Below are 27,041 nucleotides of genomic sequence, written 5' to 3' on the forward strand. Positions count from 1 at the left end.
ATGCTTCTTACTCTTTAGACATCTATGTATTTCAGTCCCATGGACTCCAGTGATGACACGCTGTACTTGTCTGCACATGGCAGGTAGACTAGGCTTGGAAATACTGATATCTGAGCACTGGTACAGTAAATGTTGAAGCGTTCATAGAGCTTTAACATGGGCTTGCATGCCATAGACATTTAACTCATGCTACTGTACTACACTGCATTTGACTACAAGCTCTTGCTATTACTATTGGGGAACAATGTACATTTTTTATAAATATATACAGTAGTTTACTGGGCACATCTCAATGTGGTTTTCAGGCTTATGGTAAACCCTAATATACTCACTTTTTAATACCTTGTGTATACAAAAAATACACTGTTCAAGGAATGGTAGACATTTGATAGTCAAATAGTAATCTATTGAACTTGTATCTTCAAAAATGCCCATACCTTCTGTTGGCACCCAGTTCACGAATGGTCTGTGGAGAACACTATAATTCCTTTAGCATGGGTCTTCAACCTCGGCCCTCCAGCTGCTGTGGAACTACACATCCCAGCTTGCCCTGCCACAGTTTTGCTATTAAGGCATGCTAAAACTGAGGCAGGGCATGCTGGGATGTATAGTTCTAAAACAGCTGGAGGGCCGAGGTTGAAGACCCATTTTTTAGACTATGGGTCTAATGTGAAGCTGAATAGGTGCCCACTTGTAGAATATATCCTCTGGGAATTTGCAGAATATGCTCAGAAATGGGCATGATGCAGAGCTGTAAGCATTTCAGTTGCATGACTGACAAAGCAGAACAGCTTTGTGACGGTGCGTTCTCACATAGGCAATGTCCAGTGAGGCTGTGTTCAGCAAATATGTCATATGTAGTCCTCAACATCAGCCTAAGTACTTCTCATAAGAGGCATATGTTTTGCACTTAGTATAGGCAGGTGAAAGTGCACACTGATGGTGATGATGACTATTAGCAAACTAGACACACACACAGTGCGATCAACTGCAAAAACCATGAAATATTTAAAATATACAATTTGAAAACACAAACCTCTTTCCAGTGGGTCGTAGAAGTAGCCACTGTCCCTTAAACTGCTAAACACAGATGGAATAAGATCAGTCAGGTATTGCTGTGCGAACGCCCTAGCTGCCACTTTTTCTGCCGTCTCCTTTTCTTTAAGGAGCATTTCCCGTTGCTGCTGTTTGCGCCGATCCTGCAAAGAATATGGCAATGATCAGTAAATTGAGCGTTTTCTTAGGATTTTCATATCTAGACATACAATAATTTGGGTACATTTGTACAAGAACCATGGTTACTGATGATTCCTCTAAAAAGACAAAGCATCTTACCTTCTCCTCCCTGTGCCGCCTCTCTTGCTCTTCGAGCCGTTGGGCCTCTGCGAGCTCAGCATTACGTAGCTCCTCAAAAGCTCGCTGCTGTGCCCTTAGGTTGGCCAGCTCCTCTTCTTCCTTTACTTCCAGCAGAGCCTGTTCAATTGTTTTTCCAACCAACACTTCCAGTATTGGTTTTACCTCCAGATCAAAGTCAAAAAGCTTTGAAATAAAAAAGTAATACATATATTCATTACAGGCTCATTTACACAATGGTTGATCAACACCAGATAGTTATTGCTGTTGCCTAATAATAAATAGTTACAATTAACTTATTAAGTATTGTACATGTTGTGCCTGATGTAGCTTTGAATGCAATCTAATGCAAAAAAAGTCAGAGTAATTAAAAAATTATGCAATTTGAATAGTTAAACAAAATCTGCATTTTATATAGTATAAACAGACACATGCATCTTACAAAAGCATGCAGGTGATAACCAAACTTTATGGTGGGTAGCGGTACATCCTGTGATGTGCAAAAAGTATTCACAGCCCAATGCATTCATACTTTGATACAAAATGACGTTTACAATTGTCACATGTGGCAAAGGCATACTACACACTGACAATTCCATGCAGCATTGTAGAGATGAGGGATCGCAGACCTGCACATCATCCCATCTCCAGGCTCTGGCTGTTGACACTGCATGGACCAGGTACATTTTGTTCACTTCCAGGTTGTGTGATCTGTTCAGTGTTTAAATTTGTGAGGAAATCACTTCTATAACTGTATGAATGTAAAATATGTGATTGGTTTGAATATGTCACCAGAAGAAACCATTATGTATCCACCAGAAGTATAACATTTTATTTGGCTAAAATAAAAATGTAAAAAATAATTGCTGGCATAAATGATGCAGAGCAAAGCCGTGGAAAATAAGATTTTACTTACCGATAAATCTATTTCTCGTAGTCCGTAGTGGATGCTGGGGACTCAGTCAGGACCATGGGGAATAGCGGCTCCGCAGGAGACAGGGCACAAAAGTAAAAGCTTTAGGATCAGGTGGTGTGCACTGGCTCCTCCCCCTATGACCCTCCTCCAAGCCTCAGTTAGGATACTGTGCCCGGACGAGCGTACACAATAAGGAAGGATTTTGAATCCCGGGTAAGACTCCTACCAGCCACACCAATCACACTGTACAACCTGTGATCTGAACCCAGTTAACAGCATGATAACAGCGAAGCCTCTGAAAAGATGGCTCACAACAATAAACAACCCGATTTTTGTAACAATAACTATGTACAAGTATTGCAGACAATCCGCACTTGGGATGGGCGCCCAGCATCCACTACGGACTACGAGAAATAGATTTATCGGTAAGTAAAATCTTATTTTCTCTGACGTCCTAGTGGATGCTGGGGACTCCGTCAGGACCATGGGGATTATACCAAAGCTCCCAAACGGGCGGGAGAGTGCGGATGACTCTGCAGCACCGAATGAGAGAACTCCAGGTCCTCTTTAGCCAGGGTATCAAATTTGTAGAATTTTACAAACGTGTTCTCCCCCGACCACGTAGCTGCTCGGCAGAGTTGTAATGCCGAGACCCCTCGGGCAGCCGCCCAGGATGAGCCCACCTTCCTTGTGGAATGGGCCTTGACAGATTTAGGCTGTGGCAGGCCTGCCACAGAATGTGCAAGTTGAAATGTGCTACAAATCCAACGAGCAATCGTCTGCTTAGAAGCAAGAGCACCCAGTTTGTTGGGTGCATACAGGATAACAGCGAGTCAGTTTTCCTGACTCCAGCCATCCTGGAAACCTATATTTTCAGGGCCCTGACAACATCTAGCAACTTGGAGTCCTCCAAGTCCCTAGTAGCCGCAGGTACCACAATAAGCTGGTTCAGGTGAAACGCTGACACCACCTTAGGAAGAAACTGGGGACGAGTCCGCAGTTCTGCCCTGTCCGAATGGACAATCAGATATGGCTTTTGTGAGACAAAGCCGCCAATTCTGACACTCGCCTGGCCGAGGCCAGGGCCAACAGCATGGTCACTTTCCATGTGAGATATTTCAATTTCACAGATTTGAGCGGTTTAAAATGTGATTTGAGGAATCCCAGAACTACGTTGAGATCCCACAGTGCCACTGGAGGCACAAAAAGGGGGTTGTATATGCAATACTCCCTTGACAAACTTCTGGACTTCAGGAACTGAAGCCAATTCTTTCTGGAAGAAAATTTACAGGGCCGAAATTTGAACCTTAATGGACCCCAATTTGAGGCCCATAGACACTCCTGTTTGCAGGAAATGCATGAATCGACCAAGTTGAAATTTCTTCGTGGGGCCTTCCTGGCCTCACACCACGCAACATATTTTCGCCACATGTGGTGATAATGTTTTGCGGTCACCTCCTTCCTGGCTTTGACCAGGGTAGGAATGACCTCTTCCGGAATGCCTTTTTCCCTTAGGATCTGGCGTTCCACCGCCATGCCGTCAAACGCAGCCGCGGTAAGTCTTGGAACAGACCTGGTACTTGCTGAAGCAAGTCCCTTCTTAGCGGCAGAGGCCATGAGTCCTCTGTGAGCATTTCTTGAAGTTCCGGGTGAAACGTCCTTCTTGGCCAATCCGGAGCCACGAGTATAGTTCTTACTCCTCTACGTCTTATAATTCTCAGTACCTTGGTTATGAGAAGCAGAGGAGGGAACACATACACCGACTGGTACACCCACAGTGTTACCAGAACGTCCACAGATATTGCTTGAGGGTCTCTTGACCTGGCGCAATACCTGTCCAGTTTTTTGTTCAGGCGGGACGCCATCATGTCCACCTTTGGTCTTTCCCAACGGTTCACAATCATGTGGAATACTTCCCGATGAAGTCCCCACTCTCCCGGGTGGAGGTCGTGCCTGCTGAGGAAGTCTGCTTCCCAGTTGTCCACTCCCGGAATGAACACTGCTGACAGTGCTATCACATGATTTTTCGCCCAGCGAAGAATCCTTGCAGTTTCTGCCATTGCCCTCCTGCTTCTTGTGCCGCCCTGTCTGTTTACGTGGGCGACTGCCGTGATGTTGTCCCACTGGATCAATACCGGCTGACCTTGAAGCAGAGGTCTTGCTAAGCTTAGAACATTGTAAATTGCCCTTAGCTCCAGTATATTTATGTGGAGAGAAGTCTCCAGACTTGATCACACTCCCTGGAAATTTTTTCCCTGTGTGACTGCTCCCCAGCCTCTCAGGCTGGCATCCGTGGTCACCAGGACCCAGTCCTGAATGCCGAGTCTGCGGCCCTTTAGTAGATGAGCACTCTGCAGCCACCGCAGAAGAAACACCCTTGTCCTTGGAGACAGGGTTATCCGCTGATGCATCTGAAGATGCGATCCGGACCATTTTTCCAGCAGATCCCACTGAAAAGTTCTTGCGTGAAATCTACCGAATGGAATCGCTTCGTAAGAAGCCACCATTTTTCCCAGGACCCTTGTGCAATGATGCACTGACACTTTTCCTGGTTTTAGGAGGTTCCTGACTAGCTCGGATAACTCCCTGGCTTTCTTCTCCGGGAGAAACACCTTTTTCTGGACTGTGTCCAGAATCATCCCTAGGAACAGCAGACGTGTCGTCGGAAACAGCTGCGGTTTTGGAATATTTAGAATCCACCCGTGCTGTCGTAGAACTACTTGAGATAGTGCTACTCCGACCTCCAACTGTTCTCTGGACCTTGCCCCTATCAGGAGATCGTCCATTTTCTTTGAAGAAGAATCATCATTTCGGCCATTACCTTGGTAAGGACCCGGGGTGCCGTGGACAATCCAACCGGCAGCGTCTGAAACTGATAGTGACAGTTCTGTACCACGAACCTGAGGTACCCTTGGTGAGAAGGGCAAATTGGGACATGGAGGTAAGCATCCCTGATGTCCCGGGACACCATATAGTCCCCTTCTTCCTGGTTCGCTATCACTGCTCTGAGTGACTCCATCTTGATTTGAACCTTTGTATGTAAGTGTTCAACTATTTCAGATTTAGAATAGGTCTCACCGAGCCGTCTGGCTTCAGTACCACAATATAGTGTGGAATAATACCCCTTTCCTTGTTGTAGGAGGGGTACTTTGATTATCACCTGCTGGGAATACAGCTTGTGAATTGTTTCCACTACTGCCTCCCTGTCGGAGGGAGACGTTGGTAAAGCAGACTTCAGGAACCTGCGAGGGGGAGACGTCTCGAATTTCCAATCTGTACCCCTGGGATACTACTTGTAGGATCCAGGGGTCCACTTGCGAGTGAGCCCACTGCGTGCTGAAACTCTTGAGACGACCCCCCCCACCGCACCTGAGTCCGCTTGTACGGCCCCAGCGTCATGCTGAGGACTTGGCAGAAGCGGTGGAGGGCTTCTGTTTCTGGGAATGGGCTGCCTGCTGCAGTCTTCTTCCCTTTCCTCTATCCCATGGCAGATATGACTGGCCTTTTGCCCGCTTGCCCTTATGGGGACGAAAGGACTGAGGCTGAAAAGACGTTGTCTTTTTCTCCTTTATACGGCAATACTTCCATGTGCCGTTTGGAATCTGCATCACCTGACCACTGTCGTGTCCATAAACAACTTCTGGCAGATATGGACATCGCACTTACTCTTGATGCCAGAGTGCAAATATCCCTCTGTGCATCTCGCATATATAGAAATGCATCCTTTAAATGCTCTATAGTCAATAAAATACTGTCCCTGTCAAGGGTATCAATATTTTCAGTCAGGGAATCCGACCAAGCCACCCCAGCGCTGCACATCCAGGCTGAGGCGATCGCTGGTCGCAGTATAACACCAGTATGTGTGTATATACTTTTTAGGATATTTTCCAGCCTCCTATCAGCTGGCTCCTTGAGGGCGGCCCTATCTGGAGACGGTACCGCCACTTGTTTTGATAAGCGTGTGAGCGCCTTATCCACCCTAAGGGGTGTTTCCCAACGCGCCCTAACTTCTGGCGGGAAAGGGTATACCGCCAATAATTTTCTATCGGGGGAAACCCACGCATCATCACACACTTCATTTAATTTATCTGATTCAGGAAAAACTACAGGTAGTTTTTTCACACGCCACATAATACCCTTTTTTGTGGTACTTGTAGTATCAGAAATATGTAACACCTCCTTCATTGCCCTTAACAAGTAACGTGTGGCCCTAAAGGAAAATACGTTTGTTTCTTCACCGTCGACACTGGAGTCAGTGTCCGTGTCTGTGTCTGTGTCGACCGACTGAGGTAAAAGGACGTTTTAACGCCCCTGACGGTGTTTGAGACGCCTGGACAGGTACTAATTGGTTTGCCGACCGTCTCATGTCGTCAACCGACCTTGCAGCGTGTTGACATTATCACGTAATTCCTTAAATAAGCCATCCATTCCGGTGTCGACTCCCTAGAGAGTGACATCACCATTACAGGCAATTGCTCCGCCTCCTCACCAACATCGTCCTCATACATGTCGACACACACGTACCGACACACAGCACACACACAGGGAATGCTCTGATAGAGGACAGGACCCCACTAGCCCTTTGGGGAGACAGAGGGAGAGTTTGCCAGCACACACCAAAAACGCTATAATTATACAGGGACAACCTTTATATAAGTGTTTTTCCCTTATAGCATTTTAATATATATAGTCATATCGCCAAATAAGTGCCCCCCCTCTCTGTTTTAACCCTGTTTCTGTAGTGCAGTGCAGGGGAGAGCCTGGGAGCCTTCCCACCAGCATTTCTGTGAGGGAAAATGGCGCTGTGTGCTGAGGAGAATAGGCCCCGCCCCCTTTTCGGCGGGCTTCTTCTCCCGTTTTTTTTTAGACCTGGCAGGGGTTAAATACATCCATATAGCCCCCAGGGGCTATATGTGATGTATTTTTAGCCAGAATAAGGTACTATCATTGCTGCCCAGGGCGCCCCCCCCAGCGCCCTGCACCCTCAGTGACCGCTGCTATGAAGTGTGCTGACAACAATGGCGCACAGCTGCAGTGCTGTGCGCTACCTTATGAAGACTGAAAAGTCTTCTGCCGCCGGTTTCTGGACCTCTTCACTTTTCGGCATCTGCAAGGGGGTCGGCGGCGCGGCTCCGGGACGAACCCCAGGGTGAGACCTGTGTTCCGACTCCCTCTGGAGCTAATGGTGTCCAGTAGCCTAAGAAGCCAATCCATCCTGCACGCAGGTGAGTTCACTTCTCTCCCCTAAGTCCCTCGATGCAGTGAGCCTGTTGCCAGCAGGACTCACTGAAAATAAAAAACCTAACAAAACTTTTACTCTAAGCAGCTCTTTAGGAGAGCCACCTAGATTGCACCCTTCTCGGCCGGGCACAAAAATCTAACTGAGGCTTGGAGGAGGGTCATAGGGGGAGGAGCCAGTGCACACCACCTGATCCTAAAGCTTTTACTTTTGTGCCCTGTCTCCTGCGGAGCCGCTATTCCCCATGGTCCTGACGGAGTCCCCAGCATCCACTAGGACGTCAGAGAAATGGGTCTGTACCCACAGGGAGGAGTAAGTGCCCCTGGTCTTGTTGGGGTTAAATAATGCCCAATGAAAATCAACAATTAGCTTCAATACTATGGAAAGAAATGCCATTGTTATTCTAGATCATTACTTCTCCTTCCAGGATTTGAGTTGCGACATCAGCCCCAGTCTTTGCTGGGATGAAGAGAGGTGTGGGTGGTCTATCCAGGAAAGCATCTGTCTGGCACTCCATGTCCTTCTCCTCAATGCGATCGCTGAGCTCTTCCAGGTACAGCTCTGGGAAAGACAGCAATGCAGATATCATGACATGTTTGTTTTCCTACAACTTGCAAAAACAATTCACTTTTAATAAATACTACAGTATATTATGTTCATACATGGCCCAGAGACTTATTCACAGGGTGAGAAATGAAAAGTAAAGGGTTATCTTACAGCATCAGTTAAGAGTTTGATTCCAATGATGGACAGCACAGTGACACAGGTGTAGTAGGGTATGCCGGCGACCGGGCTCCTGGCGACCAGCGCCGGAATCCCGACCGCCGGCATACCGACAGCTGGGCGAGCGCAAATGAGCCCATTGCGGGCTCGCTGCGCTTGCCACGCTGCGGGCACGGTGGGGCGCTACGCTATCTATTCTCCCTCCAGGGGGGTCGTGGACCCCCAAGAGGGAGAAAAAGTGTCGGTATGCCGGGTGTCGGGATTCCGGCGCCGGTATACTGTGCGCCAGGATCCCGACATACCAGCAAACTGAAGACCACCCCAGTGGCACAGCTGCTATCATTGATGTATCACAGCAGTAGGGTCATAGGTTAATTTTAAACCAGAGCCATATATGTGTTGATTTTGTATGTCCTCTCTGTGTTCGTGTGTGTTTCCTCCGGGTACCCCAGTTTCCTCCCACTCTGCAAAACAGTAGTAGTACTAGTAGTAACCATACCATACTTATTGGCTTCTGATTAAACCCTAGAGTATATGTCTGTGTGTCCCTGTGGTAGGGAATAGACCGGCAGCTTAGGCTCCTGATTGGCTGCCGGACCGCAAGCTTTGATTGGCTCACGGACCGGCGCCTAATTGAAGATAGACACCGCCGCCGGAGACTGATTGAGGGGCAGGAGAGGCGCACGCTGCGCTCTCCTCCCTGCCCTCACAACAAACAGCAGCAGCGCGGTGAGCAGCACTTGGGGGGGGGGCAGTGGGGACATGTGTATCTGGCGCTGGGGTCATATCTGGAACTGTGGGGACCTGTGTATCTGGCACTAGGGGCATATCTGGCACTGTGGGGGCATATGCATCTGGCACTGGGGGCATATCTGTATTTGGCACTGTGGGGACATGTGTATCTGGCACTGGGGGCATATATGGCACTGTGGGGGCATATGCATCTGGCACTGGGAGATATCTGTATCTGGCACTGTGGGGACATGTGATCTGGCACTGGGGGCATATCTGGCACTGTGGGGACATGTGTATCTGGCACTGGGGCATATCTGGCACTGTGGGGCATATCTGGCACTGTGGGTAGATGTGTATCTGGCACTGGGGGCATATCTGGCACTGTGGGTACATGCATATCTGGCACTGGGGGCATATCTGGCACTGTGGGGCATATCTGGCACTGTGGGGACATGTGTATCTGGCACTGGGGCATATCTGGCACTGTGTGGCATATCTGGAACTGTTGGGACCTGTGTATCTGGCACTAGGGGCATATCTGTAGCTGGCAATGTGGGGACATGTGTATCTGGCACTGGGGGCATATCTGGCACTGTGGGGGCATATGCATCTGGCACTGGGGGCATATCTGTATCTGGCACTATGGGGACATGTGTATCTGGCACTGGGGGCATATCTGGCACTGTGGGGACATGTGTATCTGGCACTGGGGGATATCTGTATCTGGCACTGTGGGGACATGTGATCTGGCACTGGGGGCATATCTGGCACTGTGGGGACATGTGTATCAGGCACTGGGGCATATCTGGCACTGTGGGGCATATCTTGGCACTGTGGGGAGATGTGTATCTGGCACTGGGGGCATATCTGGCACTGTGGGGACATGTGTATCTGGCCCTGGGGGCATATCTGGCACTGTGGGGACATGTGTATCTGGCACTAGGGGCATATCTGTATCTGGCAGTGTGGGGACATGTGATCTGGCACTGGGGGGCATATATGTATCTGGCACTGTAGGGCATATATGTATCTGGCACTGTGGGGCATATGTGTACCTGGCACTTTGGGGCATATGTGTACCTGGCACTGTAGGGCATATATGTATCTGGCACTGTGGGGCATATGTGTACCTGGCACTGTGGGGCATATGTGTATCTGCCACTGTGGGGGCATTTGTATCTGGCAGTGGGGGCATATATGTATCTAGAACTGTGGGGATATGTGTATCTGGCACTGTGGGGGCACCTATTTTTTGGCATTTTTATATGTATGTGGCACTGTACTGGGGCATTATATGTATGTGGTACTGTACAACATGACTAAAAACAGGGTTATGACACAAGGTCATACTCCTACAAACGTCATTCCATAAAGGTGTGTGTCCAAAAATGGGGTGTGACTTTATGACAACTAGGCCACCCCCCCATTTCGGCGCGCATGATAGTGGCTCTTGCCCTTGCTTACAGATCTTTTCTGGCTCTTTGCCTCTGACTGGTTGGCCACCCCTGCTTTATAACCACTGTGGCCGGACTGATGTGATTGACTAAAAATACCCTGTAAAGCTCAGCAGAATGTGTGCGCACTATACAATAATTATCAGTAACGAAGACCTTTTATTCATCTAACCTGTCTGCACGTGTATGTGTTTCCTTCCCTCTACAGCCTCCGGTGTCCTAGGCCTCAGCAGCTCCTTGGCACGTTTTTTGGCCAGTGCTCTCCTTCGTGCCTCCTGATTCCTCTGAATCTCCACTGGATCTGGCTGGGCAGACTTAAGGACAAAGAGTAAGTAATCAGTGACATGTATTCTGCCAGAAATATTACAGTCAAATGCACAATAGAATGTCAGTTATTTTATTCTGAAGCAAGTGATGTGGCTGTATCAATTCTTATTATGGGATGAACTCATAGACATACACATATGCCTTTGCAGCTCCAATTTTGTATGCAGCAGCTGTGAAAAATATGCAAATGTCGCAGCTGCCGGGATTTGCATTTAGAAGCCCACTTGAGTCATCTGTATGAACACACAACCATCAGTCGATAATCGGCTTCTAGGTAACCCTATGGTTTCCAACTCTATGCTGGAACCATTTAAACGACATATGGTATTTGCAGGTGCAAGCTGTGACACTCCCCCAAAACAGTTGCCACTCCCCCAACACCTCCCGCAAACGCTCCCTGCCTGTCACTCACTCTGCGAATAAATTCCAAGCAAGCACAGTAGCAATGCTCCACATCGACAGTGTGTCCATTACGTGAATTAGGCCCTTTGCCAGTATCCAGTGTAAATATTCAGAAAATACTTTGTTTTCTATTGAAATATACAAGTAGTGTGACTGATGACAGTGCAGCAAAATGTGAAATACACAAGTAACTGTTAATTACATTTTTTTAATAACAGTAAAATTCTAAATTAAGGCACACCTTAAAGTATCTAGTTTTTCTATTTTAAAATGAAAATGACATAATACACATTACAAGATTCAATTGTTTTGTGGCAAAGTGTGAGTTGCAGTAATCTCACACAGGGTGTAGGTATTTCGTTATCTCTAAAATGATTACACAAAGGCAAAGCAAAATTCCCAGGAATAAATAAGATTTTACCCACCGGTAAATCTATTTCTCGTAGTCCGTAGTGGATGCTGGGGACTCCGTAAGGACCATGGGGAATAGCGGCTCCGCAGGAGACTGGGCACAGCTAAGAAAGAATTAGGACTACCTGGTGTGCACTGGCTCCTCCCACTATGACCCTCCTCCAGACTTCAGTAAGGATACTGTGCCCGGAAGAGCTGACACAATAAGGAAAGGATTTTGAATCCCGGGTAAGACTCCTACCAGCCACACCAATCACACCGTATAACTCGTGATATTATACCCAGTTAACAGTATGAACATAACAGAGCCTCTCAACAGATGGCTCAACAATAACCCTTTTAGTTAACAATAACTATATACAAGTATTGCAGACAGTCCGCACTTGGGACGGGCGCCCAGCATCCACTACGGACTACGAGAAATAGATTTACCGGTGAGTAAAATCTTATTTTCTCTAACGTCCTAGTGGATGCTGGGGACTCCGTAAGGACCATGGGGATTATACCAAAGCTCCCAAACGGGCGGGAGAGTGCGGATGACTCTGCAGCACCGAATGAGAGAACTCAAGGTCCTCCACAGCCAGGGTATCAAATTTGTAGAATTTTGCAAACGTGTTTGCCCCTGACCAAGTAGCAGCTCGGCAAGTTGTAAAACCGAGACCCCTCGGGCAGCCGCCCAAGAAGAGCCCACTTTCCTCGTGGAATGGGCTTTTACAGATTTAGGCTGTGGCAGGCCAGCCACAGAATGCGCAACCTGACTTGTGCTACAAATCCAGCGAGCAATAGTCTGCTTTGAAGCAGGAGCACCCATCTTATTTGGTGCATACAGGATAAATAGCGAGCCAGTCTTCCTGACTCCAGCCGTCCTGGAAACATAAATTTTCAAGGCCCTGACTACGTCCAGTAACTTGGAGTCCTCCAAGTCCCTAGTAGCCGCAGGCACCACGATACGTTGGTTCAAGTGAAAAGCTGATACCACCTTAGGAAGAAATTGGGGACGAGTCCTCAATTCTGCCCTATCCATATGGAAAATCAAATAGGGGCTTTTACATGACAAAGCCGCCAATTCTGACACCCGCCTTGCCGAAGCCAAGGCCAAAAGCATGACCACTTTCCACGTGAGATATTTTAAATCCACGGTTTTGAGTGGCTCAAACCAATGTGACTTTAGGAAACCCAACACCACGTTGAGGTCCCACGGTGCCACTGGGGGCACAAAAGGAGGCTGAATATGCAGCACTCCCTTGACAAATGTCTGAACTTCAGGCAGTGAAGCCAGTTCTTTTTGGAAGAAAATCGACAGAGCCGAAATCTGGACCTTAATGGAACCCAATTTTAGGCCCATAGTCACCCCTGACTGTAGGAAGTGCAGAAATCGACCTAACTGGAATTCCTCCGTTGGGGCCTTCCTGGCCTCACACCACGCAACATATTTTCGCCATATGCGGTGATAATGTTGTACAGTTACATCTTTCCTAGCTTTAATAAGCGTAGGAATGACTTCCTCTGGAATACCCTTTTCTTTTAGGATCCGGCGTTCAACCGCCATGCCGTCAAACGCAGCCGCGGTAAGTCTTGGAACAGACAGGGCCCCTGCAGCAGCAGGTCCTGTCTGAGCGGCAGAGGCCATGGGTCCTCTGAGATCATTTCTTGAAGTTCCGGGTACCAAGCTCTTCTTGGCCAATCCGGAACAATGAGTATAGTTCTTACGCCTCTTCTCCTTATTATCCTCAGTACCTTGGGTATGAGAGGAAGAGGAGGGAACACATAAATCGACCGGTACACCCACGGTGTCACTAGAGCGTCCACAGCTATCGCCTGAGGGTCTCTTGACCTGGCGCAATATTTTTCCAGCTTTTTGTTTAAGCGGGACGCCATCATGTCCACCTGTGGCCTTTCCCAACGGTTTACAATCAGTTGGAAGACTTCTGGATGAAGTCCCCACTCTCCCGGGTGGAGGTCGTGCCTGCTGAGGAAGTCTGCTTCCCAGTTGTCTACTCCCGGAATGAACACTGCTGACAGTGCTAACACGTGATTTTCCGCCCAACGGAGAATCCTTGTGGCTTCTGCCATCGCCGCCCTGCTTCTTGTGCCGCCCTGTCGATTTACATGGGCGACCGCCGTGATGTTGTCTGACTGGATCAGAACCGGCCGGTTTTGAAGCAGGGGCTTTGCTTGACTTAGGGCATTGTAAATGGCCCTCAGTTCCAGAACATTTATGTGTAGGGAAGTCTCCTGACTCGACCAAAGTCCTTGGAAGTTTCTTCCCTGAGTGGCTGCCCCCCAGCCCCGAAGGCTGGCATCCGTGGTCACCAGGACCCAGTCCTGTATGCCGAATCTGCGGCCCTCTCTGAGATGAGCACTCTGCAGCCACCACAGCAGAGACACCCTGGTCCTTGGAGACAGGGTTATCAACCGATGCATTTGAAGATGCGATCCGGACCATTGGTCCAACAGGTCCCACTGAAAGGTTCTGGCATGGAACCTGCCGAATGGAATCGCTTCGTAGGAAGCTACCATCTTTCCCAGGACTCGCGTGCAATGATGCACCGACACCTGTTTTGGTTTCAGGAGGCCTCTCACTAGAGACGACAGCTCCTCGGCTTTCTCCTCTGGGAGAAACACTTTTTTCTGGACCGTGTCCAGAATCATCATTTCGGCCATTACCTTGGTAAATATCTTCGGTGCCGTGGACAGGCCGAACGGCAACGTCTGGAATTGGTAATGACAATCCTGTACCACAAATCTGAGGTACTCCTGGTGAGGATGGTAAATGGGGACATGCAGGTAAGCATCCTTGATGTCCAGAGATACCATGTAATCTCCCTCTTCCAGGCTTGCAATAACCGCCCTGAGCGATTCCATCTTGAACTTGAATTTTTTTAAAATATGTGTTCAAGGATTTCAAATTTAAAATGGGTCTCACCGAACCGTCCGGTTTCGGTACCACAAACATTGTGGAATAGTAACCCCGTCCTTGTTGAAGTAGGGGCACCTTGACTATCACCTGCTGGGAATACAGCTTGTGAATTGCCTCTAACACAGCCTCCCTTTCTGAAGGAGTCGTTGGTAAGGCAGATTTGAGGAAACGGCGGGGGGGGGGGGGATGTCTCGAATTCCAGCCTGTACCCCTGAGATACCACTTGAAGGATCCAGGGATCTACCTGTGAGCGAGCCCACTGATTGCTGAAGTTTTTGAGACGGCCCCCCACCGTACCTGGCTCCGCCTGCTGAGCCCCAGCGTCATGAGGCGGACTTAGCAGAAGAAGCGGGGGAGGTCTTTTGTTCCTGGGAAGTGGCTGTATGCTGCAGCTTTTTTCCTCTACCTCTGCCTCTGGGCAGAAAGGACGCGCCTCTACCCCGTCTGCTTTTTTGGGGGCGAAAGGACTGCACCTGATAATACGGTGCTCTCTTTGGTTGTGAGGGGACATGTGGCAAAAATGCCGACTTCCCAGCTGTTGCTGTGGAAACTAAGTCTGAAAGACCATCCCCGAACAACTCCTCACCCTTATAAGGCAAAACTTCCATGTGCCTTTTGGAATCTGCATCCCCTGTCCACTGCCGGGTCCATAACCCTCTCCTGGCACAAATGGACAGTGCACTTATTTTTGATGCCAGCCGGCAAATATCCCTCTGTGCATCTCTTATGTAAAAGACAGCGTCTTTAATATGCTCTACGTTTAGCAATATACTGTCCCTGTCTAGGGTGTCAATGTTCTCTGACAGGGAGTCTGACCATGCAGCTGCCGCACTGCACATCCATGCTGAGGCAATAGCTGGTCTCAGTATAATACCAGTGTGTGTATATATAGCTTTTTGGAGAGCCTCCTGCTTTCTGTCAGCAGGTTCCTTTAGGGCGGCCGTATCTTGGGACGGCAGTGCCACCTTTTTTGATAAGCGCGTAAGTGCTTTATCCACCTTAGGGGGTGTTTCCCAACGTGACCTATCCTCTGGCGGGAAAGGGTACGCCATTAGTAATTTTTTTGAAATTACACATTTTTTATCAGGGGAAGCCCACGCTAGTTCACACACGTCATTTAATTCTGCAGAAGGGGGAAAAACTACTGGTAGTTTTTTCTCCCCAAACATAATACCCTTTTTTGTGGTACCTGGGGTCACCTCAGAAATGTGTAAAACATTTTTCATTGCCTCAATCATATAACGAGTGGCCCTATTGGACATTACATTAGTCTCTTCGTCGTCGACACTGGTATCAGTATCCGTGTCGACATCTGTGTCTGTCACCTGAGGTAGCGGGCGTTTTAGAGCCCCTGATGACTTTTGAGACGTCTGGGCAGGCACGAACTGAGAAGCCGGCTGCCCCACATTTGGCATGTCGTCAAATTTTTTATGTAAGGAGTCGACACTTTCGCGTAATTCCTTCCACAAGTCCATCCACTCCGGTGTCTGCCCCGCAGGGGGTGACAACACATTTATAGGCACCTGCTCCTCCTCCACATAAGTCTCCTCATCAAACATGTCGACACAGCCGTACCGACACACCGCACACACACAGGGAATTCTCTGACAGAAGACAGGACCCCACAAAGCCCTTTGGGGAGACAGAGAGAGAGTATGCCAGCACACACCAGAGCGCTATATAATACAGGGATTAACTAAATTATATCCCCTATAGCTGCTATATATGTATTTTGCGCCTAAATTTAGTGCCCCCCCTCTCTTTTTTACCCTTTTCTGTAGTGTAGACTGCAGGGGAGAGTCAGGGAGCTTCCTTCCAGCGGAACTGTGAGGGAAAAATGGCGCCAGTGTGCAGAGGGAGATAGCTCCGCCCCTTTTTCGCGGACTTTTCTCCCGCTTTTTTATGGATTCTGGCAGGGGTATTTATCACATATATAGCCTCTGGGGCTATATATTGTGATATATTTGCCAGCCAAGGTGTATTTATTGCTTCTCAGGGCGCCCCCCCCCAGCGCCCTGCACCCTCAGTGACCGGAGTGTGAAGTGTGTATGAGGAGCAATGGCGCACAGCTGCAGTGCTGTGCGCTACCTTGGTGAAGACTGATGTCTTCTGCCGCCGATTTTCCGGATTCTTCTTGCTTCTGGCTCTGTAAGGGGGCCGGCGGCGCGGCTCCGGGACCGAACACCAATGGCCGGTTCCATGCGGTCGATCCCTCTGGAGCTAATGGTGTCCAGTAGCCTAAGAAGCCCAAGCTACCACCAGTTAGGTAGGTTCGCTTCTTCTCCCCTTAGTCCCTCGCTGCAGTGAGTCTGTTGCCAGCAGATCTCACTGTAAAATAAAAAACCTAACATATACTTTCTTTCTAGGAGCTCAGGAGAGCCCCTAGTGTGCATCCAGCTCGGCCGGGCACAGGATTCTAACTGAAGTCTGGAGGAGGGTCATAGTGGGAGGAGCCAGTGCACACCAGGTAGTCCTAATTCTTTCTTAGCTGTGCCCAGTCTCCTGCGGAGCCGCTATTCCCCATGGTCCTTACAGAGTCCCCAGCATCCACTAGGACGTTAGAGAAATAAGATTTTAAACCTACCGGTAAATCTTTTTCTCCTAGTCCGTAGAGGATGCTGGGGACTCCGTAATGACCATGGGGATAGACGGGCTCCGCAGGAGACATGGGCACTTTAAGAAAGACTTTAGGTATGGGTGTGCACTGGCTCCTCCCTCTATGCCCCTCCTCCAGACCTCAGTTAGAGAAACTGTGCCCAGAGGAGACGGACAGTACGAGGAAAGGATTTTTGTTAATCCAAGGGCAAGATTCATACCAGCCACACCAATCACACCGTATAACTTGTGATAAACGAACCAGTTAACAGTATGAAAACAACATAGCATCAGTCCAAGACCGATGAAAACTATAACATAACCCTTATGTAAGCAAAACTATATACAAGTCTTGCAGAAGTCGTCCGCACTTGGGACGGGCGCCCAGCATCCTCTACTGACTACGAGAAAAAGATTTACCGGTAGGTTTAAAATCTTATTTTCTCTAACGTCCTAGAGGATGCTGGGAACTCCGTAAGGACCATGGGTATTATACCAAAACTCCCAAACAGGCGGAAGAGTGCGGATGACTCTGCAGCACCGATTGAGCAAACAGGAGGTCCTCCTCAGCCAGGGTATCAAACTTATAGAACTTTGCAAAGGTGTTTGAACCCGACCAAGTAGCAGCTCGGCATAGTTGTAGTGCCGAGACCCCTCGGGCAGCCGCCCAAGACGAGCCCACCTTCGTAGTGGAATGGGCCTTGACCGATTTTGGTAACGGCAATCCAGCCGTAGAATGCACCTGCTGAATCGTGTTACAGATCCAGCGAGCAATAGTATGCTTTGAAGCAGGGGCGCCAACCTTGTTGGCTGCATATAGGACAAACAGTGCTTCTGTTTTTTTGACTCTAGCCGTTCTGGCCACGTAAATTTTCAAAGCCCTGACTACATCAAGGGACTCGGAATCCTCCAAGTCTCGCGTAGCCACAGGCACCACAATAGGTTGGTTCATATGAAAAGATGACAGCACCTTAGGCAAGAATTGAGGACGGGTCCGCAATTCCGCTCTATCCATATGGAAAACCAGATAGGGGCTTTTATGAGACAAAGCCGCCAATTCCGACACTTGCCTAGCCGAAGCCAAGGCTAATAACATGACCACCTTCCAAGTGAGATATTTTAACTCCATCGTTTGAAGTGGTTCAAACCAGTGCGACTTAAGGAAACTCAACACCACGTTAAGGTCCCAAGGCGCCACCGGAGGTATAAAAGGAGGCTGAATATGCAGCACTCCCTTCACAAAAGTCTGTACTTCTGGGAGAGAAGCCAATTCTTTTTGAAAGAAAATGGATAAGGCCGAAATCTGAACCTTAATGGAGCCTAATTTTAGGCCCAAATTCACTCCAGTCTGTAGGAAGTGAAGGAAACGGCCCAGATGGAATTCTTCCGTAGGAGCATTCCTGGCCTCACACCAAGAAACATATTTTCGCCATATACGGTGATAATGTTTAGCTGTCACGTCCTTCATAGCCTTTATCAGCGTAGGAATGACATCATCCGGAATGCCTTTTTCCGCTAGGATCCTGCGTTCAACCGCCATGCCGTCAAACGCAGCCGTGGTAAGTCTTGGAACAAACAGGGCCTCTGTTGCAACAGGTCCTGTCGTAGAGGAAGAGGCCATAGATCTTCTGTGAGCATTTCCAGCAGATCCGGATACCAGGTCCTTCGTGGCCAATCTGGAACAATGAGAATTGTTCTCACTCCTCTTTTTCTTATTATTCTCAACACCTTGGGTATGAGAGGAAGAGGGGGAAACACATAGACCGACTGGAACACCCACGGTGTCACTAGGGCGTCTACAGCTACCGCCTGAGGGTCTTTTGATCTGGCGCAATACCTCTGTAGCTTTTTGTTGAGGCGGGACGCCATCATGTCTATCTGGGGCAGTCCCCACTGACTTGCAATCTTTGCGAAGACTTCCTGATGAAGTCCCCACTCTCCTGGATGCAGGTCGTGTCTGCTGAGGAAGTCTGCTTCCCAGTTGTCTACTCCCGGAATGAACACTGCTGACAGAGCGCTTACATGATTTTCCGCCCAGCGAAGAATCCTGGCGGCTTCCGCCATTGCCACTCTGCTCCATGTGCCGCCTTGGCGGTTTACATGAGCCACTGCGGTGATGTTGTCTGACTGGATCAGAACTGGTCGGTCGAGCAGTAAGGTCACCGCTTGACGTAGGGCGTTGTATATGGCCCTCAGTTCCAGGATGATGATGTGAAGACAAGTCTCTTGACCTGACCAAAGACCTTGGAAGTTTCTTCCCTACGTGACTGCTCCCCAACCTCGGAGGCTCGCGTCCGTGGTCACCAGGATCCAGTCCTGAATGCCGAACCTGCGGCCTTCTAGAAGGTGAGCACTCTGCAGCCACCACAGGAGAGATACCCTGGCTCTGGGGGACAGGGTGATCAACCGATGCATTTGTAGATGCGACCCGGACCATTTGTCCAATAGGTCCCATTGGAAAGTCCTCGCATGGAACCTGCCGAAGGGAATGGCTTCGTATGATGCCACCATCTTTCCCAGGACTCGAGTGCAGTGATGCACTGACACCTGTTTTGGCTTCAATAAGTTCCTGACTAGAGTCATGAGTTCCTGAGCTTTTTCTATAGGAAGATAAACCTTTTTCTGGTCTGTATCCAGAATCATGCCCAAGAAAGTCAGACGAGTCGTAGGAACCAACTGCGACTTCGGGATGTTGAGAATCCAGCCGTGTTGCTGTAACACCTTCAGAGAAAGTGACACGCTGTTCAGTAACTGCTCTCTTGATCTCGCTTTTATGAGGAGATCGTCCATGAAATTGGTAATGACAATCCTGTACCGCAAATCTCAGGTACGCCTGATGAGGTGGATAAATGGGAACATGAAGGTATGCATCCTTTATGTCCAGAGATACCATAAAATCCCCCCCTTCCAGGCTGGCGATGACCACTCTGAGCGATTCCATCTTGAACTTGAACCTCTTCAAGTATAGGTTCAGGGATTTTAAATTTAAAATGGGTCTGACCGAACCATCCGGTTTCGGGACCACAAATAGGGTTGAGTAATATCCCTTCCCTTGTTGAAACAGGGGGACCTTGAACACCACCTGTTGAAGATACAATTTGTGAATTGCATTTAACACTATCTCCCTTTCTGGGGGAGAAGCTGGCAGGGCCGATTTGAAAAACCGGCGAGGAGGCACCTCTTCGAATTCCAGCTTGTAACCCTGGGAAACAATTTCTATTGCCCAGGGATCCACCTGTGAGTGAACCCATATGTGGCTGAAAATTCGAAGACGTGCCCCCACTGGGGCGGACTCCTGTAGCGGAGCCCCAGCGTCATGCGGTGGATTTTGTAGAGGCCGGGGAGGACTTCTGTTCCTGGGAACTAGCTGTGTTGTGCAGCTTTTTTCCTCTGCCCTTACCTCTGGCAAGAAAGGATGCACCTCGTACTTTCTTGTTTCTTTGTGATCGAAAGGACTGCATTTGATAATGTGGTGCTTTCTTAGGCTGTGAGGGAATGTAAGGTAGAAAATTTGATTTACCCGCTATAGCTGTGGAGACCAGGTCCGAGAGACCTTCCCCAAACAATTCCTCACCCTTGTAAGGTAAAACCTCCATATGCCTTTTTGAGTCGGCATCACCTGTCCATTGCCGGGTCCACAGGACTCGTCTAGCAGAAATGGACATCGCGTTGATTCTAGAACCCAGTAGACTAATGTCTCTTTGAGCATCTCTCATATACAAGACCGCATCTTTTATATGCCCTAGGGTCAATAAAATGGTATCCTTATCTAGGGTCTCAATATCCGCTGATAAGGTATCTGTCCATGCTGCTACCGCGCTACAAACCCAGGCCGACGCAATTGCCGGTCTGAGTAAGGTACCAGAATGTGTGTAAATGGACTTCAGAATAACCTCCTGCTTGCGGTCAGCAGGGTCCCTGAGGGTAGCCGTATCTTGGGATGGCAGCGCTACCTTTTTGGATAAGCGTGTTAATGCCTTGTCCACCCTAGGGGAGGATTCCCACCGTATCCTGTCCGTTGGCGGGAAAGGATACGCCATAAGAATCCTTTTGGGAATCTGCAGTTTTTTGTCTGGAGATTCCCGAGCTCTTTCACATAATTCGTTCAACTCATGTGAGGGGGGAAAGGTTACCTCAGGTTTCTTTCCTTTATACATGTGTACCCTCGTGTCAGGGACAGGGGGTTCCTCTGTGATATGCAAAACATCTTTTATTGCAATGATCATATATCGAATACATTTAGCCACTTTTGGCTGTAATTTTGCATCATCATAGTCGACACTGGAGTCAGAGTCCGTGTCGGTATCTGTGTCTACAATTTGGGATAGTGGGCGCTTTTGAGACCCCGAAGGTCCTTGCGACATAGGGACAGACATGGGTTGACTCCCTGGCTGTTCCCTAGCTTCAGCTTTGTCTAATCTTTTGTGCAATAAATTTACATTAGCACTTAAAACCTAACACATATCCATCCAGTCAGGTGTCGGCGTTGTCGACGGAGACACCACACTCATTCTCTCCTCCTCCTCCCCCTGAAAGCCTTCTACCTCAGACATGTCGACACACGCGTACGGACACACCACACACTCAGGGAATCCTCTTATCTGAAGACAGTTCCCCCACAAGGCCCTTTGGAGAGACAGAGAGAGAGTATGCCAGCACACACCCAGCGCTATATGACCCAGGAAAAAACACTATATAAATAATAAGAATTTACTTACCGATAATTCTATTTCTCATAGTCCGTAGTGGATGCTGGGGACTCCGTAAGGACCATGGGGAATAGCGGCTCCGCAGGAGACTGGGCACATCTAAAGAAAGCTTTAGGACTATCTGGTGTGCACTGGCTCCTCCCCCTATGACCCTCCTCCAAGCCTCAGTTAGGATACTGTGCCCAGACGAGCGTACACAATAAGGAAGGATTTTGAATCCCGGGTAAGACTCATACCAGCCACACCAATCACACCGTATAACCTGTGATCTGAACCCAGTTAACAGCATTATAACAGAGGAGCCTCTGAAAGATGGCTCACAACAATAATAACCCGATTTTTGTAACAATAACTATGTACAAGTATTGCAGACAATCCGCACTTGGGATGGGCGCCCAGCATCCACTACGGACTATGAGAAATAGAATTATCGGTAAGTAAATTCTTATTTTCTCTAACGTCCTAAGTGGATGCTGGGGACTCCGTAAAAACCATGGGGATTATACCAAAGCTCCCAAACGGGCGGGAGAGTGCGGATGACTCTGCAGCACCAAATGAGAGAACTCCAGGTCCTCCTCAGCCAGGATATCAATTTTGTAGAATTTTACAAACGTATTTGCTCCTGACCAAGTAGCTGCTCGGCAAAGTTGTAAAGCCGAGACCCCTCGGGCAGCCGCCCAAGATGAGCCCACCTTCCTTGTGGAGTGGGCATTTACAGATTTTTGGCTGTGGCAGGCCTGCCACAGAATGTGCAAGCTGAATTGTACTACAAATCCAACGAGCAATAGTCTGCTTAGAAGCAGGAGCACCCAGCTTGTTGGGTGCATACAGGATAAACAGCGAGTCAGATTTCCTGACTCCAGCCGTCCTGGAAACATATATTTTCAGGGCACTGACAACGTCTAGCAACTTGGAGGCCTCCAAGTCCCTAGTAGCCGCAGGCACCACCAATAGGTTGGTTCAGGTGAAACGCTGAAACCACCTTGGGGAGAAACTGAGGACGAGTCCTCAATTCCGCCCTGTCCGAATGGAAAATCAGATAAGGGCTTTTTCAGGATAAAGCCGCCCATTCTGACACGCGCCTGGCCCAGGCCAGGGCCAACAGCATGACCACTTTTCATGTGAGATATTTTAACTCCACAGATTTAAGTGGTTCAAACCAATGTGACTTTTGGAACCCAAAACTACATTGAGATCCCAAAGTGCCACTGGAGGCACAAAAGGAGGCTGTATATGCAGTACCCCTTTTACAAACGTCTGAACTTCAGGGACTGAAGCTAGTTCTTTTTTGGAAGAAAATTGACAGGGCCGAAATTTGAACCTTAATGGACCCCAATTTCAGGCCCATAGACACTCCTGTTTGCAGGAAATGTAGGAATCGACCCAGTTGAATTTCCTCCGTCGGGCCTTACTGGCCTCGCACCACGCAACATATTTTCGCCAATTGCGGTGATAATGTTTTTGCTGTTACATCCTTCCTGGCTTTGATCAGGATAGGGATGACTTCATCTGGAATGCCTTTTTTCCTTCAGGATCCGGCGTTCAACCGCCATGCCGTCAAACGCAGCCGCGGTAAGTCTTGGAACAGACAGGGTCCTTGCTGGAGCAGGTCCCTTCTTAGAGGTAGAGGCCACGGATCTTCCGTGAGCATCTCTTGAAGTTCCGGTTACCAAGTTCTTCTTGGCCAATCCGGAACCACGAATATAGAGCTTACTCCTCTCCATCTTATCAATCTCAGTACCTTGGGTATGAGAGGCAGAGGAGGGAACACATACCCTGACTGGTACACCCACGGTGTTACCAGAGCGTCTACAGCTTATTGCCTGAGGGTCCCTGGACCTGGCGCAATACCTGTCGAGTTTTTAATCATGTGGAAGACTTCTGGGTGAAGTCCCCACTCTCCCGGGTGGAGGTCGTGCTGAGGAAGTCTGCTTCCCAGTTGTCCACTCCCGGAATGAATACTGCTGACAGTGCTATCACATGATTTTCCGCCCAGCGAAGAATCCTTGCAGCTTCTGCCATTGCCCTCCTGCTTCTTGTGCCACCCTGTCTGTTTACGTGGGTGACTGCCGTGATGTTGTCCGACTGGATCAACACCGGCTGACCTTGAAGCAGAGGTCTTGCTAAGCTTAGAGCATTGTAAATGTCCCTTAGCTTCAGGATATTTATGTGAAGTGATGTCTCCAGGCTTGACCATAAGCCCTGGATATTCCTTCCCTGTGTGACTGCTCCCCAGCCTCGCAGGCTGGCATCCGTGGTCACCAGGACCCAGTCCTGAATGCCTAATCTGCGGCCCTCTAGAAGATGAGCATTCTGCAACCACCACAGGAGGGACACCCTTGTCCTTGGTGACAGGGTTATCCGCTGATGCATCTGAAGATGCGACCCGGACCATTTGTCCAGCAGGTCCCACTGGTGCGTGGAATCTGTCGAATGGGATTGCTTCGTAGGAAGCCATTTTACCCAGAACCCTTGTGCATTGATGCACTGAGACTTGGCTCGGTTTTAGTAGGTTCCTGACTAGCTCGGATAACTTCCTGGCTTTCTCCTCCGGGAGAAACACCTTTTTCTGGACTGTGTCCAGGATCATCCCTAGGAACAGAAGACACGTCGTCGGAACCAGGTGCGATTTTGGAATATTGAGAATCCAATCGTGCTGCCGCAACACTACCTGAGATAGTGCTACACCGACCTCCAACTGTTCCCTGGATCTTACCCTTATCAGGGAATTGTACAAGTAAGGGATAACTAAAATTCACTTCCTTCGAAGGAATATCATCATTTCGGCCATTACCTTGGTAAAGACCCGGGGTGCCGTGGACCATCCATACGGCAGCGTCTGAACTGATAGTGACAGTTCTGTACCATAAACCTGAGGTACCCTTGGTGAGAAGGGTAAATTTTGACATGAAGGTAAGCATCCTTGATGTCCCGAGACATCATGTAGTCCCCTTCTTCCAGGTTCGCAATCACTGCTCTGAGTGACTCAATCTTGAATTTGAACCTCTGTACGTAAGTGTTCAAAGATTTTAGATTTAGAATCGGTCTCACCGAGCCGTCCGGCTTCGGTACCACAACAGTGTGGAATAATACCCCGTTCCCTGTTGCAGGAGGGGTATCTTGATTATCACCTGCTGGGAATACAGCTTGTGAATGGCTTCCAAAACTGTCTCCCTGTCAGAAGGAGACATCGGTAAAGCCGACTTTAGGAAACGGCGAGGGGGAGACGTCTCGAATTCTAATTTGTACCCCTGAGATATCACCTGAAGGATCCAGGGGTCTACTTGCGAGTGAGCCCACTGCGCGCTGAAATTCATTGAGACGGGCCCCCCACCGTGCCTGATTCTGCTTGTAAAGCCCCAGCGTATACTGAGGGCTTGGCAGAGGCGGGAGAGGGTTTCTGTTCCTGGGAACTGGCTGATTTCTGCAGCCTTTTTCCTCTCCCTCTGTCACGGGGCAGAAATGAGGAACCTTTTGCCCGCTTGTCCACGAAAAGACTGCGCCTGATAATACGGCGTCTTCTCATGTTGAGAGGCGACCTGGGGTACAAACGTGGAATTCCCAGCTGTTGCCGTGGCCACCAGGTCTGAAAGACCGACCCCAAATAACTCCTCCCTTAATAAAGCAATACTTCCAAATGTCGTTTGGAATACGCATCACCTGACCACTGACGTGTCCATAACCCTCTACTGGTAGAAATGGACAACGCGCTTAGACTTGATGCCAGTCGGCAAATATTCCGCTGTGCATCACGCATATATAAAAATGCATCTTTTAAATGCTCTATAGGCAAAAATATACTGTCCCTATCTAGGGTATCAATATTTTCAGTCAGGGAATCCGACCACGCCAACCCAGCACTGCACATCCAGGCTGAGGCGATTGCTGGTCGCAGTATAACACCAGTATGTGTGTAAATACCTTTTAGGATACCCTCCTGCTTTCTATCAGCAGGATCCTTAAGGGCGGCCATCTCAGGCGAAGGTAGAGCCCTTACAAGCGTGTGAGCGCTTTATCCCCCCTAGGGGGTGTTTCCCAACGCACCCTAACCTCTGGCGGGAAAGGATATAATGCCAATAACATTTTAGAAATTATCCGTTGTTATCGGGGGAAACCCACGCATTATCACACACCTCATTTAATTTCTCAGATTCAGGAAAACTACAGGTAGTTTTTCCTCACCGAACATAATACCCCTTTTTTTGGTGGTACTCGTATTATCAGAAATGTGTAAAACATTTTTCATTGCCTCAATCATGTAACGTGTGGCCCTACTGGAAGTCACATTCGTCTCTTCACCGTCGACACTGGAGTCAGTATCCGTGTCGGCGTCTATATCTGCCATCTGAGGTAACGGGCGCTTTAGAGCCCCTGACGGCCTATGAGACGTCTGGACAGGCACAAGCTGAGTAGCCGGCTGTCTCATGTCAACCACTGTCTTTTATACAGAGCTGACACTGTCACGTAATTCCTTCCAACAGTTCATCCACTCAGGTGTCGACCCCCTAGGGGGTGACATCACTATTACAGGCAATCTGCTCCGTCTCCACATCATTTTTCTCCTCATACATGTCGACACAAAAGCACCGACATACAGCACACACACAGGGAATGCTCTGATAGAGGACAGGACCCCACTAGCCCTTTGGGGAGACAGAGGGAGAGTTTGCCAGCACACACCAGAGCGCTATATATATACAGGGATAACCTTATATAAGTGTTTTTCCCCTTATAGCTGCTGTATAGTTAATACTGCGCCTAATTAGTGCCCCCCTCTCTTTTTTTAACCCTTTCTGTAGTGTAGTGACTGCAGGGGAGAGACAGGGAGCTTCCCTCCAACGGAGCTGTGAGGGAAAAAGGCGCCAGTGTGCTGAGGAGATAGGCTCCGCCCCTTTTTCGCGGACTTTTCTCCTGCTTTTTTATGGATTCTGGCAGGGGTTAAATGCATCCATATAGCCCAGGAGCTATATGTGATGCATTTTTTTTGCCATCCAAGGTGTTTTTATTGCGTCTCAGGGCGCCCCCCCCCCCCAGCGCCCTGCACCCTCAGTGACCGAAGTGTGAAGTGTGCTGAGAGCAATGGCGCACAGCTGCAGTGCTGTGCGCTACCTTGTTGAAGACAGGACGTCTTCTGCCGCCGATTTTCCGGACCTCTTCTGCCTTCTGGCTCTGTAAGGGGGCCGGCGGCGCGGCTCTGGGACCCATCCAAGCTGGGCCTGTGATCGTCCCTCTGGAGCTAATGTCCAGTAGCCTAAGA

The 27,041-nt window shown here is 48.9% G+C and overlaps 1 protein-coding gene across 3 annotated transcripts in view; it reads right to left on the reverse strand.

Moving 5' to 3' along the window:
• RSPH3 (radial spoke head 3) overlaps positions 1-27,041 on the reverse strand; it is a 204,625-nt gene that overhangs the window by 54,234 nt on the left and 123,350 nt on the right. For all 3 annotated transcript variants that reach the window (XM_063917461.1, XM_063917460.1, XM_063917462.1), the window contains exons 4-7: positions 10,593-10,734; positions 7,924-8,069; positions 1,336-1,539; positions 1,037-1,199 (exon numbers count right to left, since the gene is read on the reverse strand). In XM_063917461.1, coding sequence (XP_063773531.1) covers positions 1,037-1,199; positions 1,336-1,539; positions 7,924-8,069; positions 10,593-10,734 — 655 coding nt within the window. The remainder of the gene's footprint in view (positions 1-1,036; positions 1,200-1,335; positions 1,540-7,923; positions 8,070-10,592; positions 10,735-27,041) is intronic.

The sequence above is a fragment of the Pseudophryne corroboree genome, chromosome 4 (genome assembly GCF_028390025.1).
Source record: "Pseudophryne corroboree isolate aPseCor3 chromosome 4, aPseCor3.hap2, whole genome shotgun sequence".
Taxonomy (NCBI): Eukaryota; Metazoa; Chordata; class Amphibia; order Anura; family Myobatrachidae; genus Pseudophryne; species Pseudophryne corroboree.